General features: G+C 33.1%; 2 protein-coding genes across 2 annotated transcripts; both read right to left on the bottom strand.

Annotated features, from left to right (window-relative positions):
- Nucleotides 1-487: 487 nt before the first annotated feature.
- On the bottom strand, nucleotides 488-1516 carry LOC114754406 (cytosolic sulfotransferase 15-like). The gene has a single exon (XM_028943173.1). It carries the CDS (start codon nucleotides 1514-1516, stop codon nucleotides 488-490), a length of 1029 nt encoding a protein of 342 aa, XP_028799006.1.
- Nucleotides 1517-8904: 7388 nt separating this feature from the next.
- Nucleotides 8905-12603, bottom strand: LOC114754405 (protein NUCLEAR FUSION DEFECTIVE 5, mitochondrial-like). The gene is made up of 3 exons (XM_028943172.1): nucleotides 12111-12603; nucleotides 11423-12042; nucleotides 8905-10035 (listed from the first exon to the last, which is right to left on the bottom strand). Exons 1-3 carry the CDS (start codon nucleotides 12601-12603, stop codon nucleotides 8986-8988), a joined length of 2163 nt encoding a protein of 720 aa, XP_028799005.1. The 3' UTR covers nucleotides 8905-8985.
- Between the last annotated feature and the right edge of the window lie 5004 nt (nucleotides 12604-17607).

The following is a 17607-nucleotide window of genomic DNA, read 5'->3' as shown; positions in this document are numbered from 1 at the left end:
GTTTTTGCCTTCTTTTTTTCCCCCTCATAACAATTGGATTTAATAAAAACATATTACAGATTAATATTGATTTGATTTGCATCTGATGTCAATTAATATGAGAAACATGTGTCCTTCAAATTAATGATATAGATGCAATATATGCAGAATGGATGTAAATGAATATATAAGGATTAGTACATGAACACCTTAATTTTTAAACCAATACAAAAGGAGAGAAACCGGAAGGTTGATCTCATCACTAGAAAACAATATGACACACAATTTATTCAAGGTTTCTATTTCTCTTCAGGTGCTCTAAAGTATAACTCTCCTTAAGTACACATGACACACTAGAACCTTTTGTGAAGATGGAGAACGTGTCGTTAAAATACCAGGCGAGAAACTTAGCCCGTTATCGAAATAAAAGTGAAGAACTTGATATATATTCTCTGCAGGACGATATATTATTATGGGCTTATATAGTCTAAATGGTTGAAGAGAGCAATTAAAAGGATAAACGAGATCTACCCAACTTCTCTTCTACCACTTTGGACAATTTCTCTACCATCCACGGTTTAAAATGATTAACCCAATCACCTACCTCACCTTTCCTAAAGAAGACCTTGTTTTCATACTTGTCCAATATTTTTCCAGTCTTGTTCACTTCCAATTCCTTCATCTTCTCAAAGCTACACAGCTCAATAATGCTTTCAATAGCACCATTGTCTTCCTCCTCCGAGTCAAATGGGCAATTCAAGAACTCAGCAATTCTTTTCAAGTGGTACTTGATATCTCCTTTCAAATCTTCATACTTTAAAAACAGAACCTTGTCTGGTGTCTCTATGCTTTCTCTCCAATAACCCAAAATATTGGTCCAAAATGGTCCAAACTCATTGATTCCCTGGGAATACCTCTCTAATGCTTCTTCCCAAGATAATCTGAGTGATGTTGATGCTGCAATTGCATTCTTGAAAAACCACAGAGATACGAAATTGTCAAAGGGGTTACGACATATGTAGATTATCTTGCATTTGGACTTGGAAATTGAATCAGGCAAAGAATGAAATGAAACATGCGTGCTGAAAAGTCTTGGTTCAGGCAAGTTAGAGAGATCTGGATTCTTCTCTTTCACATAAAGATGGAACTCAAAGTAAGGCACAAGATCATGGGCATTGGAGATGAGTAAAGGATGGTTCTTTTGTAAAGGAGAGAAGCGATTGCGACTTACTATGGCAAAAACAAGGGCTTTCAACCAAGTAGTGCCAGCTTTTGGTAAGGAAGATATAACAATATCACTATCTTTTGCTTGGAATTGCTTTTGAAAAGTGTATATGGCTTGGATTCGAGCTGGTGAAAACCAAATGTCTTGATATAGATAAATGTAAGGGACACTCCAACCCTTCTCTTTGGGAAGAGAACGAAGCAAGCTCTTACATTCTTGGCTAAATTCTTCACATTCTTCTTCTTCAGCTTTGTTCTCAAGCTCAACATTTGGCTGGTTTTCTGTGAAAGGAGTTGTAGTAATCGCGGCCATGGGAACACTGATGATAGTTAAGTGGTAATAGGCATATAAGAACTATAAGGTCTCATATTTCGATTATTTATAGAATCACATGGCAATTGACTCTTGAAACTAGTTGAAATGAACACAGAGAAGGATCTGTCTGTCTATTGCTTGAAAATAATACATTGCGTATGGAAGGAGTCGTTTGCTTGTTGTGGCACAAAATCATTAAAGCTTCTGAATCATATTCCATCGGAGGACGTGCCACATACGTAATCAAAAGTTGTCATAAATTAGGAGTCTTATTTTAGGTTAATTAGCACCCCAGAATTCTTTCATTTAACGAGAGATTAATCTTCACGTCAAGATATTTCCTTTACTACTAAAGATTAAGGTATAAATTTGGCCTGAAAATTTTTATTTGGGAGAGCTAGGCATCTGAAAGCTTTTTTTAAATACAAATTTGCCCCTGAAAGTTTGAAATCATAACAATATTACCCTCTACAGTTAAAAATATTGACAGTCAACATCACTATTTTAATAGTCAGTGTTAGTTTTTTAATAATAAAGAAAATATTACTACAATTTTAAATTTTTGGAGCAAATTTGTAATTAAAAACCTTTTAAGTACTCAGTGCTCCTGAGTAAAAACTTTTGGGATGAATTTGCACCTTAACCCAATCATTAATCGCTTCATACCTTTAACATTCAAGCTTCTCAATATTTTGTCCTTTCAATTTCTAAGTCCAATGTTTATTTATGATTCTGATCTTTTTTGAGTAATGAAAGTTGATGATTCCAACAGATATGAATGACTCAGAATTAAACAATTGATAATTTAGTACTCCTGCAGCTTCTTCCATTTCTTAGTTATGTTTCTTTGATTTCCTTTTTACGTAGAGATTTTTTGAAGTGAATACTCAACATACGAAAAGAAGCAAGATGCCCATTTTAAGACCTTTCTTTTTGTTTTATACATTTTGAGACGTATTTTAATTTGGTGTACAAGTCTAATTTTTATGAGTAATTAAATGGTTATGTAAGGATGACTAGGACGAATAATGGTGTGATTTACTTGAACAACTTGTTTTCTTTCTCTGCTTCCTTGATTAACCCCCGCAACTTGTTTCCTTTTCTATTTCTGTATTCCTCTTATGTGACAGAAAGAGGGAGAAGATGCTTTTGTCCTTAAGATAAGTTGTCTTACTAAATTTATATATGAATGTACATTTTTTTCTTAGATTATTGACTTTTCTGTATATTGTGTGTATATCAAGTAGGGATAAAATTAAAAATTATTAAAATTTAAGATAAAGTTAACAAAATTTAATATCTTTCTTAAATTTAATGAAATATATCAAAAGGGCCTTATGAATAGAGTCAAATGACTATATTTTGATTTTTAAATCGATGAAAAGACTAGATAAAGCTAATTTGGATCATCTTAGCATACTTTTTCTCCTTTTCTCCTCAAATCCCTTCTCCGCTCTTAAATAATGGATGATTCGGATGTAATGTTTTATAAAACTATTATTAACATATTTTATAAATTAATTTTTTTGGTACTATTGGTATAAATTGTCCAGATTTTTTTCTCACCAATGTGTCCAGGTTAAATTTTAATAGTTTAAATTTATTTATATTGTAATAATATTTTATAGATATTACATCTGAATTATCCAATTTTTTTAATCTAAGAGTAGTGTAGAAGGAAGTTAAAGAGGAAAAAAAGATAGAATGCCAAGGGAATCTAGATGCATAAGAAGCGAGACACCCATTTTGCGACGGATTTGAATGTGGTGCGTGTGACATTTTATTTGAATTATATCATCAAATTTGGAAGTTGAGCAATTTCTCTCTAGATCAAAGGACTTATGGTTATCTGTGTGTGTATATTCCTCCAGTCCTTAAAATAAGACCCAATTATTGAGTTAGTTTTGATTCTAAATATAAGACTCATTTCTCATATTTATTAATTTTTTTTCTAAATTACCCCTATTGATACTCTCACAACTATAATCAAATAGAAGAGGGAGAAGGGGTATTAAGAAAGATGATTATGGTGTTTTAGGAAAAACATGTCACATTTCCTATAATTAACTAACTTACCTAATTTCTTAATCTAATCAAATTAGTTAAATGAGTCTTATATTAAGGACCATAAGAGTATATATTTTTGCCAGCCTCATGGTTATATATAATTTATATATATAACACCTAGGTACTTTTAGATATAAAAGAATATATTAGATTTTTAGGTCAATATGATTTTTGGTCCCTAAAGTGTCTCTCTATTTTAGTTTTAATCCCTCAAGTTTTAAATTATGAGTTTTAGCCTCTCCAGTTTCTTTACATTTAAAAAATTGATCCCTATAATTTAATAAAAATTGGACCGTTGTGCCCCTAGAGGAACTAAAACCTATAGCTTAAAATTTGAAAAGCCAAAACCAAAATGAAAGAAAGAAAAATGCTACATGGAGACAAATGTAGAAAAAATTACAAATAAAGACTCTCGAATTATAAAATTATGAAATGGGTGCTTGAATCAACAAAATTACTGTTATAGACCTGATCTTAAACATAAATTATAAAATGTTAGGAAGAAGATCAAAATACCTCCTTCTTCTCCTCTTTCCTTTTTCTCTTCCTCTCCCGCTCTTCATTCTTCTCTTTCGCCTGCAATCTATAAACATGCAAGACTTCGGGTGCTATAGTGCTTCATTGCCCCCCCCCCCCAAAAATAATAATCAATACCTTTACACTTCTGCCTTTTGTATCAACATTTAACTATGGCGTTAGTTCGATCTTCCTTATTAATCAAGATCGGTTTTTTCTCATTATTTTCTTCGTCAGTATTTCTCTGTTCAACTTGACTATGACATCTATCAGCACCTGGTTCATGAATTATATATAGAAGTATGTGTGTAATGATTTAGTAAAATTGTTGAATATGCAAAACAAGTTCGAAGAAGAAGCAGAAGTGTTCATTGTTAATGGAAGAGTTGATTTGCGGGTTTGACCTGCTGCGATCGAGAGCCAAATCTGGAACATTGATTGTTCGAATTATATATAGATGCATGATAAGTAGATACTAGAATTCCTGAATTTTCTTTCGACCGCTCGGAAAATTAAAGGAGACGATCGCTCAGGTTGATAAACGATAAACGCTTTCTGCTATACCTGTAGGAACATACGCGCATAAATATTAAACAGTTTAAGCGATATTTTATGGCTGGAGGCATTAATTTTCACAATTTAATTCTCAATTAATAAATTTAGTACAAGAAATAATAAGTATTGAAAAGTTATTAATAATAACATAAGTTTTAGCAAAAATTGACATTATTTTCACAAATTAGTTGCCGATGACATGTCTAATATAGAAAATAACAAATGCTGAAAAACTATTCACAAAAGCTTAAGATTTAGAAAAAAAAATGGTATTATTTTCATAATTTAGTTTATCAAGGTGGTTCCTTTAAATTTTATCATTTTCAATCTTACTTATTTAGTGTTTAACATTTTACTTCTTCGAGGAATAGTTTCGCTTTTTTTATTGAACAAATGTGTTATTTATAGTTATGTTACTCTGCATTGCAGTTTTAATTTTAAAAAAAAAATTATGCTCGGGATTTGAAGAGAAGTTTTGAAAACGTTATTTGAACACCTTCATGACGGGATCATTGTTATAAAATATTCTTTAAAAATTTTCATTATTTGAAATAATATATATGTTTCTCTGTTTGCTAATGATAAATTGATCCCATGTATAATTGTGCACTTAATGAGATGAGTGAATACAGAACGTGAGTTACTAATAGTAGTACTATTATCCTTGGTATGCCATGATAATTTTCATCTCCATTGGAGACTTACCTTCAGGTTGCCCCGCAAACTTGCATAGTTGCAATGGAATGATTGTAGGCAACCAGATGTCTTTGCAAAGATATTCTTTTTTTTTTTTAATTTGATTATATTGTATTTTTGTGTTCTTTTTTATAGTATTATTAGTGAGACCATTTTCTATAATTTAGATTTCAAATAATAACTCTCTGAGTTAATTTTTATTTAGATTTATTAAATTATATGAATTAAGTTTTTTCTGGTATAAAATGTTTAATTTAATAATATTGTAGAAGCTTAATGAGGTGTAGATCTCAAAGTCTACACAAGCAGACCTAATTTCTTTAAACCTTTTTAAAGTCCTTAAAAAGGTTTTTGGTCTAACCACACCTTTTGAAGGCTCAAACTTGAGCCTAAAAAAAAAAAAAAGGGCAGTATACAAGCTTAGGCTCTAGGCTTTCATTACAAGTTCCAGTTTGTTTGATCTAGTATGGTCTGTTTTCACTCTAAGTAATGTCATCTACTTCTAGTTGCTTTTAATTTGTTGGAAACCTTTGAACTAAACCAGAAATGTTATGTTAACTTTTTTGTATAAAAAAGAATTATAAGTTACAGAAGAAACTAGACTTTATGATATATTAATTAACATTAATTTAGATTTTTTTTGTTTTTGGGTACTAAAAGAAGCCAAATGCCCAAAAAACTCAGCCATTACTAATGGAAAAATTACAATGAAGTTTTAAAAAATAAAAAAAAATTGCAAAATATGTCTTAGAGGTTGTCATTATCTACTCTGCAACTTGTCATTATAAGTTGCTTATGATATTATTAGACTTTTTAATAATTATTCCCTTTTTTAGGACTTGATTGTAATTTGCCCACCACTGATCCTCACCAACATCCAAACACGAAACAGCCTCCTTATGCCTTTCGAATTGAACTCGCACAACTAGAACTTCCTCCCAAATCCTGCTTTCAGATTGAGCTTCAAACCATATTTCGCCATAGTGTCAGCATAAACGTTCAAATCTTTACTTGAAAATAACAAGTTTTTTTTTGTGGACTGATATTTAAAAATAACAAGTTCAAAAAGGAAGGAAGCATTTTTTTTTTCTTTTTTTTCCTTCACAACAGGAAACACATTTTCCCACAATTCACATAGGAAAAATAAATCCTGATAGTAAAATAACAAATCTAAAGTTGAGAATACTAATAATTTTTTAATACAAAAAATGAGATTATTTTTACAATTTATCTAAAAATAATAATTCCTAAATATAAAATGACAAGTATGAAGCCATAATAACCTAAACCTTAGGCAAAGCCATAAATTCACTCACCTTCCTCGTTCCACACCGCACGCCTCCGCAACTCACTAGTCCTGCCCCGACAAAGCACCATGCGAGTTGATCTTTATCCAACCCAGGTGAATTAATATATTTCTAAATTTTAATCCCATATGAAAAAATATATTCAAATATAAAAGAAACAAAAAAAAATTAAAGTAAAGATGATATTTAAAAATATACTTCTATTACACTATTATAAAAAAATTATATTTGTCATGCTTAAATGAAAAATTTGATAGCGAAAAAACACAGAAAATGTAATACAATCTATTGTTAAGATAATGAATGTCAACTCTATTTTCTGAATGGGACCAGCTAATTAAACCAATAAGCATCGGTTTGGTCCTTGGCCTAAAATTGACTGGTCAAAAATCAGAGTAATCGGTTAAAAACGTATTAAACCACGTAGAATTGGACAATTCCGCAAAGAAACCATTTCCAAACTTTGAACCAGCTCATAAAAAGAAGGGAGGGGGAAAAAAACCCAAACACTTCTCTTTTTTCCTGCTGGATATCGTCAGACACTAAATGTTAATCTCCTCTTGTGAGAATTCGAATCTTGGTTTGCCATGTAGAGTGTTAACCCTTTCCGTTAGACTTAATCTTTTTTGATAACCTAAACAATTAATATCATTAAAATTAATTAAACTTTGAGTAGTAAGCGTAACTGTAGGCTCACTAGACTTGGCAACTAATTAGCCTACATCCCAACCCAACGCTTGGTCTTTTTTTTCTTTTTTTCTTTTTAACCCTTGATCTTTGTCCTTTTGGTTTATCTCCAGAACTGTTTCCGAAATTTTGGTAAAATATCCGTGTCTGAAAATTTAATTGACAAAAAAAAACTTAAATTTGAACCCGTCCAAGGATGATCTATAACTACAATATATATTCTACTTTATGCAACATATTTACCGCTATGTGCAAATAATTTTATATTGATGATTGTTATATATTATTGATGCTATGTTGCACATAGTAGAAGATATGTTACACTCACGAATCATAGTTATATTTGCTTAAATTCATGCTTTTTTAGCCAATTAAATTTTTGAACAGAAATTTTTTACCAATTTTCCCATTTGTTTTTGCATATGTGAGAGGATATTTTTAATTTATGTTATTCCAATTATCTATGTATACTTTCTTAGTTTCTTTCATACTTTATCTTTTTCATTCAGTTCTAATATGACTCTAAAAATTGCTTGATTGCAGAGGCTTTAATTAACGATAATTTTAAAAATAAGGGTTCTAAAATTATTATTAATAATTTCATTAATGTCAAATAATTTTAATTTCTTTTAAAAATAAGGGTTCTAAAATTATTATTAATAATTTCGTAAATGTCAAATAATTTTAATTTCTTATATAATTTTTATCATATAAGTAAAAATTATATTAACTTAATTACAAATAGTTCGGCTACAATTTAATTATTACCCCAATCAGATGAGTTTGATAATCGATCCAGTTTTTATAAAATTGTCATTTTCTATATGCATACTCATGTATTGAAAAAATAGTTGAGTGCTCCGCTGCCCATTGCCTCTAGGATAGGGAAGAAAAAGAAAAATTACAATGAAACCCATGAAGAGAACATATTCGCAAAAAAATCTCATGACAGCTAAATATCTTGCAATGATAACTTTCAGAACAGAAAATAACAAATTTCAATCGCCACCTTGTCATTGACATTTTTTAGTAATTATCTTCTTTATTTGAAACCTGTTTCATCCACCAAAGCGCTTCCTAAAATACAAATGTCAAAATATAATGCCAAATACTTGATACACTTGACAACAACAATAGTGTCAGACCACAGACAAACAGCACATTGTAGAATAAAAGAATGTGAAACCGCCAGATCCTCTTCAACTGGGGTTAGTGTGTTATAAGAAGCTTCTAAATGCAATATTTGTCACAGATGTGCGCACTAATACGAACTCCACTCTCTATAGGATTAGAAATACATGACAGACCAGGATCAACATGCCAACAAAAATGCTTATTTGGAAGATATTGCCTGTCCCATTAATGTGCTACAAAACGAGCAACCTAACAAGAGAATAATAAAGAGATGAAAAGAAGAGAAGGAGGGGTGGTGTTCCTCTGAACACTCGAGCATGTAACCACTAACAACAGCAACATTGACATGAGCCGGTTAAGAAACTGGTCATCTGACAATTTAAAACTCAAATCTTTGTTGGCTACATGCTGCGACTATTCGAGCATCCAGTTGCTTCCATGACAAGCTATCGCATCGGTTGATCACTAAGAGACCAGAAAGAGAACATTCCCAACACAACTGAACTATCTCAAAACTGGCCTTCTGCCGCCACGATCAGCTCCCCTAAAAGCCATTTCAAGTGGCTGTGACGGAGTAAATCCCTGTGCCTCCATTATTCCTCGTATTCTTCGAGCATGCTGCACAAACCCACCCGAAAGGAGACTTCTTATAATTCTCTCAAACTCATCTTGTCTTAATTGATCCTTTCTAGCCTCGAGAACTCCCAGAGCTTGAAGGGCCTTTTTCTCATTTCCTAACCTTGCGTACATATCACAAAGACTCACTTGAATTTTTAAAGGAGGAGCCTCGCCCTGCTGAGCAATTTTCCCCAAAAGTTGTTCGGCCTCATCAACAAGCTGCATCTTTGCGAACCAGTCCACAAGAACAGTGTTAGTGGCAATCCCAGGCTTAAACCCATCCTGCTCTAGCTTCAAAAGAAGATTTAGTGCCTTGTCCAATAAATTTTTCCTCTCATAAGCCGATATCATGCTAGCAGTAACCCTGTCAGCAGGCTTAAATCCAACTTTTATCATGTAGTCAAAGCTAGTTCTAGCCATATCAGGGTTGTCTGCACGCTCGTATGCCTCAACAAGCAATGTACAGGTCTCCATTGTGGCCTGAAATCCTGCAAATTGCATAGATGTTGAAATTCGTAAAGCTCCATTAACATCTCCAAGATGAGCAAATGATCGGAACAATGCAAGGTATATTTCATAAGAGGGTTTCACTTCTCCTGTCTCCAGTTCCCTCAATAGAATCTCACCCATCTTAGGTTGGCCAGCATTTACATATGACATAATCATCGCATTATATATTTTCATGTCTGGTTGGACACCTTGGCTTCTCAAGCTTTCAAATGCTTCTTTTGCGCGATCAAAATTACCCGCCTTGGCATACATGTGAATCAACGTATTGGCTATTATAGCATCTGGAAGAAAACCATTTTCACTCATCTTCTTGAGAATCCTCTCAGTATCATCATACCTGCTCTCTTCAGCATAGACACTAATAAGCTTAGAATAATCCCGGATATTTGTTTGGAAAGACTTTTCTGTCAATGCGATTTCTGATACCTACAAGTATAAAATTTGATTAAAATAGCTAAATCCATAGACCAGAGTAACATTGGGTTCATTCCGGATTAAAATTTGTTCACTTTAAAAATATATCCAAGTAATACATAAAGGTTCTTTTATTTCATAAGCTGCATATACAAGTATCTTCCTAGTTTCATCTGCATTAGCAAAATAAAATATTCATGTAATCATAAAACCTCAGAATTTTGTGGGACACGAATCATCATTTCTATTTAATTGATAATCTACCCAAATTACAGCTGCTCAAATCATTACCCAAGAAAATTAATTGGGAAAAAAAAAAAGTTTTTAGTTCCTATAGTTAAGGTCAACTTGGATCAAGGTCCTAGTAGCTTTCTCATTAAGGAATCAGTCTCCAAGTTTTGGTCAACTTAGGTCAAAATCCTATTGTTACAAAACATAACTGCCGCATCAGCAACGTGTCATCTCCAAGGATTGTGACAAAAGTTTATCATAATTTTAAAGATTGATTCCTCAACGAATAAACCATAGGAACCTTAACCCAAGTTGACCACATAAACAGAGGAACCAAAAATTATATTTTCCCAAATAAATTCGTTGTGGTGAGGGATTTATTAATAAACATTCTTAGCACCTCAAGCAGCATAAAATTACATGTGAAATTCTTGGACACTCTAAAGAAGCTTTGTTAACCAGAGATGGAAGGAACAAACAAAACATATCTCCTACCCAAAAAAAAAAAAAACAAAGGTGTTGAGTTGTTAGGTGGGAAGCAGGATGGTGAAGAATAGATCTACCACAGTACCACTACCACTACCAGTTTGGACATCAAAAAACAAAGCAATGCACATTCCAATCCCAACCATAAGATTCCACCCGAGTGGCCCTAGTTTTGGGAAGATCCCCACATAAAAACATGATTTGTGCTAGCCATAGTCAAGTTAAAACATGTCTTCCAGATTGAGAAGCCAAATTGGAAAATGGAATATAAAATTGGTGCCAAAGTGATGAAAGTAAGAAAATAAAGACCTTTATAATCTGCAATGTAATACCACAAATCTAGTCAACTAAAAACTGGCGGACAACTGCAATAACACAAAAAAAATAAAAAACAACCTTCTGTACCTGATTCCTCCAACATCTTCCTACTACTGTTATATCATTGCTAGTTCAAATTTCTCCATGCTAATGGAAAGAACAAATTGATGCCTATAGTTTGAGATACTCTAATGTTGAAAAAACAACAGAAAATTCCCTCATCAAGCAAAGAAGTCATGCACTTAGAATTGAATATTGCTCTCTCCAAATAATCAGTAGAAGCCTCTGGATAGATTTATACCATACAATCCATTTACCTCACAAAGTTCCATAATCCATAGCTACACTAGAACTATTTGCGTACCTTTAAGTACAACGGAATTTTCTTCTCTTTCAATTTGTCAAGTAAGTTAACCCAGTCTATCCTGCTAGGTTGATGAATCTCTACCCACTCAGCTATCAATGAAGACGGATCATCCATCTCATTTAATGAAATAATTTTATCAGTGATAAGTTTGGCTTTCCCAGATACAAGTTTTGGCTCAGGCGGCCAAATGAGTTCCTCTGCCTCGTGAATTCTGTCAGCAACTTCTGCCCACTTAGGATCAGAGAGATTGAGCCCATGTATCTTGTAGTTTATCTTCCCCCGCCTCTTGGGGAGAGTAACAGTCTTAGACGTCTCCCCAACAGCATCAACCTTCTCGCTATCTGTTCTCACAGTTTCTTCAGGTTGTGCCTCTTTCCTCAGGCGATCCAAACTCTCATAAAACTCATGTTCCTCCATTTTCTCACATGCCCATTTGAATCTAAGCTCTCTAAGCAAAGTCCCACGAACACCAATTTCGCCAGCAAACCTGCACATCTCCTTAACTTCTCCGGACTGCAAAAAAACCTTGATCCTTTCCTTCTTCCGTTCCTTATTCATATCAGCCAACACCATATTGCTCACTTCCCAGACTGTTCTCCACAAATCCTCACTAAAATCTCGCAAATTCCATTTGTGTGTGTGTGTTCTCTGTAAACATATTCTGTAGTACTCTATTTCATTACACCGATCAGGAGTAGTGAAGCAGAGACCGCCGAATTCATTATCGGCTGCAACCCACCCTTTTCCAACTCTGACACAACCTTGCCAACGATGATCAATAGCATGCCATCAATTGTTTGCTTATCAGAGGCTGGATAAGCTTCAACGAGCTTCTTACGCATTATCCACACAAACCGTGACAGAAACTCATTTTTTGCTACATCTGCCTCCTCGTCCTCCACCTTCGAACTAACTTCAGGGTCATATTCCAAATTATTTGGTCTAGTTAGTGCAGTAGAATGAAGGTGTCTAGAGAAGGACGAGATGGAGTTCAGGCATTCATGCGACACGAAGGTAGTGAAGCCATAGCTGTGATCAAAAGAATGAATTGAAAGAAATGTAGGAAATGCGGTGGTGGAGCTAGTTTTACAAACATCAGAGTAAAATAATGGTGGAGCTAAGCTGCGCCTATGTGGTTTTTTTATGGCATGCCTGCAGAGTAAACTCCTCCAAACCATGTCTCAGTGATAAGCCACCAATGCTTTTAGTCCTGCAGAAAGAGGCGAAAAATACCATTTGAGGTGTTCATCAAAGCTATGGCCATCAGTCACACCGTCTTGATGTTGAAAAATTCAGAAAGAGATGAGAAATGGCTAATCTAAATCTAAACTCAAATGAGGAAGGAAAAGTTCAGATATAGCATATAAATCAATAAATCATACCTCAAGAAAGATGCCGGCCACGAGAGCTGTGGAGAGTGACTCCAAGAAGACGTCAGTGACGGCCAGAGGGAGGGCAACAGAAAGTGATAATTTGGAGAGCGTTGAACATGATGGGGTTTAGGTATGGAATCAAAGGTTGAAAGCTACTATGGACTCGTACCCATAAAAAGCCACACTGTCTTGATGTTGAAAAATTCAGAAAAAGTGAGAAATGGCTAATATAAATCTAAACTCAAATAAGGAAGGAAATTTTTTTTTAAAAAAAATTAAATCAGCAATCTGGATTGTGCAAGAACCACACCAAATAGTGCATTTTGTATTGTACATCCTCCCATACTAGCAAAGTTGATAAGGAAAAAGCTAGCACTTATTGTCTACATGCACGCGCTCATTCTTTCCTTCCTTTACCCTCATTAGTTTTCATTCCTTGTTTACCTTTTTGACTCTTGAGGATCAAAGGGGCTGAGCCTAACATTCAAGGGTAGCGAATGAAATATGGTTTAACATTAATGTAAGGACAACCGAAACATTATTTAACAGTCGAATGAACAGCTTGCATGCACCCCTTGATATCAGCTTGACTAAACTTACATATTAAACAAGTTGATTCCAAATTATTAGACTCACAAGGTATTGGTGAACAAAATCTGCTCGTTTAGATTTTTCAAAATTCCAAAAATATAATTCATATCCATCATCCTTAAGTTCATATAAACATATTTGTCACTTTTACGGTCAGAAAATACTGTCCTTGACTGCAAAATATGGTGTAGCTTTTTTTTTCCTTGGAAATAAATTGACATTCAGAGGAAAAAAATCAATTCAACGTAGACATTGCCAGATCAAGTTTCAGCGAATCCTCCATCAAATATGAACAAGAATACCCAAGGCAGGCAAATTTTAAACAAGTTTGAGCGCCAAAGCAATAACAGATACACAAGATAATATGCGTAGTCTCAAAACGCTTGCCTCAACTGATTTACGCTTTCAAGACTTGAGAATTTAGAGACCAATTACAAGAATATTTGAAGAAATGCTCAAGAATACAAACCCCTTATAGTGAAACAAATGATTAATAGCCACATAATGACCAATGATACACGGAGTAACATGATCAACAGCTAAAGATATAGCATATGAACTAATAAATCATACCTAAAGTTAGACGCTGACGACGAGAGCTACGGAGAGTGACTCCAAGAAGACGCCGGTGACGACCAAAGGGAGAGCAACAAAAGGCGGCGATTTGCGTTGAACGTGCTGGGTTTAGGCATTGAAATCAACGGTTCAGAGCTGAAAAAATGTAATGTTTGGTTGTGCTTTTTTTATGAATGAATCAAAAGAATCTTTTGAATGGTTGTTTGAACAATTTCTGATATCTACGGAAAACTGACTACCATAAATTATTGTCACTGACCAAGATGTTACTATAACCAAAGCAATTGAGAAGATATTTCCTAATACACAACATCGCTTGTGCTTGTGAAAATGCCCCATCTTATTTAGGTCATTTCAACTCTAACAAGGAGTTCCAATCATTATTTCAAAAGTGCATGAAAACGTGTGACTCAAAAGAGGAATTTGAACTCACATGGGATGAAATGATTAAGAGATTTAGCCTCAGCAACCATAATTGATTGAATAGAATGTACGCAATTCAGCATAAGTGGTCAATTGTATTTGGCGAAGATATGTTTTCTGCAAATATAAAATCTTCTCAAATGAGTGAGAGCACTAATAGTGTTTTGAGTGATATATCTACAAAAAGAAAACTTCTCTTACACAATTTTTCTTAGCTTTTGAGAAGATGGTGGAAATGGAGAAGCGCTAAGGGTAAAGAAGATTTTCACAACTGTGAAGGCATTCCTTCATGTGCTATCAATAGTGATAAGACTTTATCCCATGCATCAAAAGTTTATACTAAAAATATTTTTAAATTGTTTGAGAAGGAATATTTGGATGGAGTGAGGATTTTGTTTACAAAAATTAAAAGGGATGGGAACATTTTTTATTATGAGTTGTGGAAGGAAGAAAAAGAGTAAAAGAGGTGGCTTGTCCAATTTGATTCATCTAATAAGGATGTTATTTATAGTTGCAAAAAAATTGAATCTATGGGTATTATTTGTTCACATGCATTGAGAGTTTATAACATTAATTGTGTGATAAGAGTATCGAATAAATACTTCTTGAAGACATGGTTAAAGAACGCAAAGTTTATTGATTGTCAACATAAAGGAGAATAGGCAACTAGTAAAGATCCAAAAATTGTCTACTATAATTCTATTATGCTATTAGTTTATAACCTTGTGTTGGCCCCACAAGATCACAAGGGAACTCAAAATATCATGTAGGATATTATCAAGAATGGATCCCAAAAAGTTCTAGAACATCTATATAATTTGAATCAAAGCAGCAATATGGAAATGAATAAAGAAATTCATGCCAACAATCAAGATGCATCTCAAAAAATAGGTTAAATTCTTGATCTACCAAGACCAAAGCCAAAAGGGAGTGGAAGTGGTAGACGAAAGGGTCATTTTGAAAAATAGTGAAAATCAAGTAAGATATAATTTTTATAAGTAGTTGTGTTATATGTGTGTATATATATATATCAGGTATTTGTTTCCAAATTTAAATTTCTCTGTAGAAAAACAAAAAGGAGTAGAACATGTTATTTCAACTGCGTCAGAGCAAGTTTTTGTTCTCCAAAATATTGGTTACACTCATTAGGTAAAATAAATGTGCCTATAAAATTAATAAATATAACAATTATTTCTTTAATTATATAATTGTGTTATATTATAGGCCAATTCTACTTATTTTATTCCAACAAGTCATTCTATGATTCCACTTGTCTTTTATGGTTCTTCGAACATTGGAAGCCCATTTCACATGATCGACATGAGCAACAATTTAAATCAGGTATATTTCAACTAGTTATGTTATTATAATAACTTCATCTTTCTAAGATATGTCAATTAACTATATTATTTTGAATTTATTTCAATGCATTTTTAGGAAGTACATTAATCAATTTGGAGGCCACCAACTATGTTTGCACAAAACAAGTAATTGCCTTCAAGCATTTAAAGTAAAGCCAATGAAAGAAGATTCTTTTGCTCTCATATTATTTGTACTTTTGTATGCTGGGAAGTAAACTAGTAAATGACTTCAAGTTGGATTTTTTTGATTCCCTATTCTTTTAATGTATAGTCAAGGAAAAATGGGTAGAAGACATGATGTATACCTTACAAGCTAGATATTTTTTGGTTCCCAACTCTTTTAATTATAGTCAAGTTGGATATATTTGTACTTTTGGCCCCCTTGTGGTTCCTTGTCAGTTTTTACATTACAGTAAATTCTAATTTTTCATTATATTTATTGTCAAATTAAACTTTAAGCATATTCTAATTTCTACATTATACAAATTACATCAACAGGCATGATAACATATTCAATCTAGATGTTCTATTACTGAAGCTCTGATTTATGAAACATATTTTCATTTATTATATTTGTTTTTACACAATTGGGCTTTACACCATAACACCATACTTACGACTACAAAACTGCTTCATAACAAAGCATTCCTAATACAAAATTATAGACTATTACATAACAAAAGCAAACAACCCACGATACAGATTTATACAATCTCTTAAGGCCTTGTCTTGTCTTCTCTTTCTCTAACATTTCTTTCACCATTATGCTTCAAATTTTGCTAATTTAGAAATTCCACTCAGTCATCATCTATGGTCTTTGAATATTGCTTTACATATTCTTTTCTCTGTAAACAAGTGGTTCCTAATTAATAGAAATTCTGTTGACAAATTTAGGATCCCCTACACCAAATATAAATGTGCAAAATATACTTTGCATAAAGATCCCTACACCAAAACAAAGGTTAGTTTGTGGTCCCCTGTAAAGCATACTTTAACAACATCAAAATAGTATATTTTGACAGCATTATGTATTTACTGTCATATTATATATTTTGGGTATTGCCCAAAACTAGATTCATGAAACATATTTTTAGTGATTGTGTGTCTTTTTTCCATTGGTTATTACACCACACTTTGATAGCATCTAATTACAGAGAACCAAATTCATGAAACATATTTTCATTCCTACATCAAATGGGTCCTAATAATTAGCAATAGAAAATTCAAAATTAACACTTTTGAATGAACAACCTAAGCTACAACACACAGAAATTACATTTGAAAATTAGTCCACTAAAGTGCAATTGTAGCAGCAAACAATCCATATGCACAAACATGGTAATTCTTTTAGAAGCATCAACCTTGGTTACTAACATTGTCCCCATTCAACTCTTTTATGGGCTTCTGTATAAGAATTTTTCAAAACAACCACACAAGTATTAAAACACATGAACCTGCCATACAATGGATATCATATTGAATCAACATGGATGATGCACTCCTAGTCTCTTCTAGGCTTCAAATTGGGGAAAAAACAATAATAAGATTAATTTCTTTATTATATTCCCTATCCACTAATAAGCAACAACCTTGACCCAATTAATGATATCGATGCCACAATACTTGTTTGCAAAGAATTGATTGGCAAAAGATCCATAATCTATTTTGACTATTATATAATTATAGGAATACAATTAAAAGGAGAATGGGTGGATCTGAAATTTTTTTGGGGCCAAAACAGGGCAAGAAAGTATGGGAAATGATAAATGAAAGAGACCTAAAAGGTTGAAATCAAATTGAATTTTTGAGAAATAGATGATGATGCTTCCGCCGCCGCTAGTGATATTGGAGGCAACCA

Source organism: Neltuma alba, unplaced genomic scaffold (assembly GCF_004799145.2).
Source record: "Neltuma alba isolate B1F8T4 unplaced genomic scaffold, ASM479914v2 tig00010134_pilon, whole genome shotgun sequence".
Taxonomy (NCBI): domain Eukaryota; kingdom Viridiplantae; phylum Streptophyta; class Magnoliopsida; order Fabales; family Fabaceae; genus Neltuma; species Neltuma alba.
This window is presented reverse-complemented; position numbering and strand designations above follow the sequence as displayed.

Excerpts from the sequence above, each read along its gene's own strand:
- LOC114754406 (XM_028943173.1), bottom strand. The coding sequence starts at position 1,516 with ATGGCCGCGATTACTACAACTCCTTTCACAGAAAACCAGCCAAATGTT.
- LOC114754405 (XM_028943172.1), bottom strand. The coding sequence starts at position 12,603 with ATGGTTTGGAGGAGTTTACTCTGCAGGCATGCCATAAAAAAACCACAT. Across the intron at positions 12,043-12,110 it reads TGCTTCACTACTCCTGATCG|ATTTTAGTGAGGATTTGTGG; the intron begins GTGTAATGAAAT and ends GGAATTTGCGAG. Across the intron at positions 10,036-11,422 it reads AAATTCCGTTGTACTTAAAG|GTATCAGAAATCGCATTGAC; the intron begins GTACGCAAATAG and ends TTATACTTGTAG.